This window comes from Sinocyclocheilus anshuiensis, unplaced genomic scaffold (genome assembly GCF_001515605.1).
Source record: "Sinocyclocheilus anshuiensis isolate Anshui unplaced genomic scaffold, SAMN03320099.WGS_v1.1 scaffold2015, whole genome shotgun sequence".
NCBI classification, from domain to species: Eukaryota; Metazoa; Chordata; class Actinopteri; order Cypriniformes; family Cyprinidae; genus Sinocyclocheilus; species Sinocyclocheilus anshuiensis.
Genome location: NW_015551020.1, coordinates 394,245 through 397,837, shown reverse-complemented (window position 1 = coordinate 397,837; position 3,593 = coordinate 394,245). Strand labels below are relative to the sequence as shown.

Here is a 3,593-nt window from a genome sequence, read left to right as displayed (position 1 = left end):
CACAGTGTAAGTACACATTGGTACATATCTACAGCTGTATACATATCTACAGTATCTACAGCTGTAATGTTTGTGTAACTACACATATGTAACAACCCACTGAATGGTATGTGTAAATACAAATGTGTAACAGGACATTGATGACAACACTTTTTGGTAATGAAAGTACAAATGTGTAACAGGACTAACAGCACTTTTTGGTAAAGAAAGTTACACTTTTTTTTATTAAGTAAACAATTCCTATGGATTTACCATGTAATTACTCTGATGTTACACAGCAGCGGCCAGTAAGTTAGGCTTTACATATAAATTGTGGTTGGTGTCCAGAATGTTACACTTTATATTAAGTAAACAGTTCCTGAGGAGTTACCGTGTAAGTACACTGGTTTTACAGTGGTGCACCAACTCCACCAACTTGTGATCCAACTCCTCCCACTTTACATATCCCTAAACCAACCATAAGTACACTGGTTTTACAGTGGTGCACCAACTCCACCAACTTGTTATCCAACTCCTCCCACTTTACATATCCCTAAACCAACCAACCCATTTCCACCCCTAAACCTACCCATCTCCACTCCCTGGATCAAATTGTTCCAATTACTCTTATACATGTTGTTACAAAATGCAGTTATATATGTCCTGTTATACATTTGTACTTACACAAACCATTCGGAGGGTTGTTACATGTGTGTAGTTACAGAAGTATTACAGCTCTAGATACTATGTACCAATGTGTACATACACTGTTACATACTACGTACACATTTAGTTACTATGTAAGTACACAGGTGTTAGGACCACTTAATATAAAGTGGGACCTATTTTTGTGCTAACGCTACAACTCTTTTTTTTTTTCCATAGGTGGGCTATGAGAACGCAGGCACAGTGGAGTTCCTAGTGGACAAACATGGAAAACACTACTTCATCGAGGTGAACTCCCGTCTACAGGTGGAACATACGGTTACCGAGGAAATCACTGAGTGAGTGATCAACTATATAATGACATTTTCAAAATGCACAGGAAATAAACTCCCAAAGATGTTGAGGATTTTATAGCTTTTTGCTAGATTTATAGCTTGTTTTGGGCTATTTTCCAAAATGTTAACTTAACTTTGCATATGCAAAGCATTAAATTAATAGCAAATCAAAAACACATCATAGATGTGTGTTTGTGTGTATATTCTCCATTCATTTCTCTGAACCAGAATGTCTGGAGGACATTACATTTACATTTGCTATTATATTCTATTAGATGCTTTTTTTTAATCAAAGCTAATTCTAAGAAGGCCAAACATTATGCACACTACAATTACTTCAACAGTCAAGCACTGAAGAGCACTTGTGTGCAAATATACAAATGCTGCAATAATTACAATTACAAACTGCAGTAGCACTCAGAGTTAAGACATTCTGATAGCTGATAGCTGAATTTACATGGTTTCTATCTGTTCCAAGCTTGACCTGCTTTTGGTTAAATAAGTTTTCTTTGATTGATTGATTGATTGACTGATCAATCGATTTACAAGGACTTTCCATACATTAAAATGAGTACAAAAAATAGTGCTAGAGTGCATTTAAATATTGTTGTAGACAATGGTGGGCCTTTGTCAATAAGTCAAAAAAATGTAAAAGGTTGAGAACCACTGCAAAGCAAATTCTAAAGCCAAACATTATGTGCACTGCAATTACTTCAACAGTCAAGCAGTCAACAGAAGAGCACTTGTGTGCAAATATTCAAATGCTGCAATAATTGCATTCACATGCTGAAGTTGCACTCAGAGTTCATTTAAATGCTTTTTTAAAATTAATTAATTTATTAATTTATTTATTCACAAGGACTTTCCATACATTCAAATAAGTAAAAAAAAAATAGTGCTAGAGTGTCAAAAAAGTTAAAAAGGTCAAGAACCACTACATTAGGTCAAACTGTAGGTACAGTTAGATCCATATATATATTTGGACACAGGCACAATTTTTATTATTTTAGCTGTTGACCAAAGCATATTCAAGTTACAGTTATATAATGAATATGGGCTTAAAGTGCTTACTCTGAGCTTTAATGTGAGGGTATTCTCATCACAATTGGAGCAAAGGTTAAGGAATTACAGCTCTTTAATATGTACCTCCCCATAAGACAGTCTGAAGTAAATGATGTGTCGACTGTTTTTGATTGGGTATTTGAAGTATGTGCCCCATTTGTTCCGCAATAAATGTGTAGGCCAGAATATTACCAGTGTGTGAGGACATGCAGCATGCACGTGAATTTGCATCCATACGTAGGTGTATGTGTTTGCGGACTGTCAATGTATAGTGTCTAGGATAAATGCTTGTCTGCCACCCCACCTTGAGAAGTTGGTCAAGGGGAGAGAGAGATGGTAGGAAGAGAGAACATGTGTTAGGAACAGCATGTGTATGAGAGAAAAAGAGAGAGAGGAAGGTAAAGGAAAGAGGCATTATAAATAGCTCTCACCTCCCCTGATAACCTATGAGCTGCTCCATAATGACATAGAGATGAGCCTGATCTCATCACACACGCACACACACATACACACCCATGCTGACAAGCATGCAGACATTAACACACTGATGAGTCAAATGATTGATAGCACTCCTTTCATTCTTCCTCTACACACATACACACACACAGACGCATCTTTCTGTTTTCCAGCACAAGTTCCTCACCACAGAAATGGAGTCTCATACATTATAGATATCAGAGTTGTCAAGTGTAGTTGACAGTGCTGCTTTGAATTGGCTCTCATTGCGTGTGCTGCCATCTTATATTTGCAAAGGATTTACTGAAATATATAATGAGTATTAGTCTGTCATTTGTATGGATATTATACTGCCGCCTTTACATGGGGAAATATAGATGGTCTGTAATGCAGTCATATTTGTACATGTTTATTTTACTGCACAAAGTGTGTGTGTGTGTGTGTGTGTGTGTGTGTGTGTGTGTGTGTGTGTGTGTGTGTGTGTGTGTGTGTGAAAGATTAATAATCTTTCATTATATGGAATAATACATTCCATTTTATACGCTAATGTGATCCATTCGTTGTGGTTTCTGTTTGTGTTTAATGTCATAAAGTGTGACTGTGTTGTTGATTTGATAAAAACACTGTAATTTCTTTTTCATGCTTATTGTAATGAAAAAATGGAAATGTGCTCTTGATAGGGGAAAGACCTTTCTATATTCTTTTTTTTTCTACACTTTTATTTACTTTATGTTAACATACTATCCATCTCTTTCCTAATCCTAGTTTTCCTAGTTTATTTGTTGTATACAACTACAGGTACATCTAAAAAAATTAGAATATCATGAAAAAGGTCAATATTTTTTGTCACTAATTTCAGAAAGTGAAACCCATATATTATATAGATTCACTACACATAGAGTGAAATATTTCAAGCCTTTATTTCTTGAAATTTTGATGATTATGGCTTACAGATAATGAAAGACCAAAATTCAGTGTCTCAGAAAATTAGAATATTAAATAAGATCAATAAAAAAAAGGATATTTTAAACAGAAATGTCAGGCTTCTGAAAAGTATGTTCATTTCTATGCACTCAATACTTGGTTGGGCCTCCT

General features: G+C 35.3%; 1 protein-coding gene across 1 annotated transcript in view; it reads left to right on the top strand.

Moving 5' to 3' along the window:
• The window catches only part of LOC107661088 (pyruvate carboxylase, mitochondrial-like), a 215,660-nt gene that overhangs the window by 49,110 nt on the left and 162,957 nt on the right, over positions 1 to 3,593 (top strand). The window contains exon 7 of the mRNA XM_016450539.1: positions 865 to 983. Coding sequence (XP_016306025.1) covers positions 865 to 983 — 119 coding nt within the window. The remainder of the gene's footprint in view (positions 1 to 864; positions 984 to 3,593) is intronic.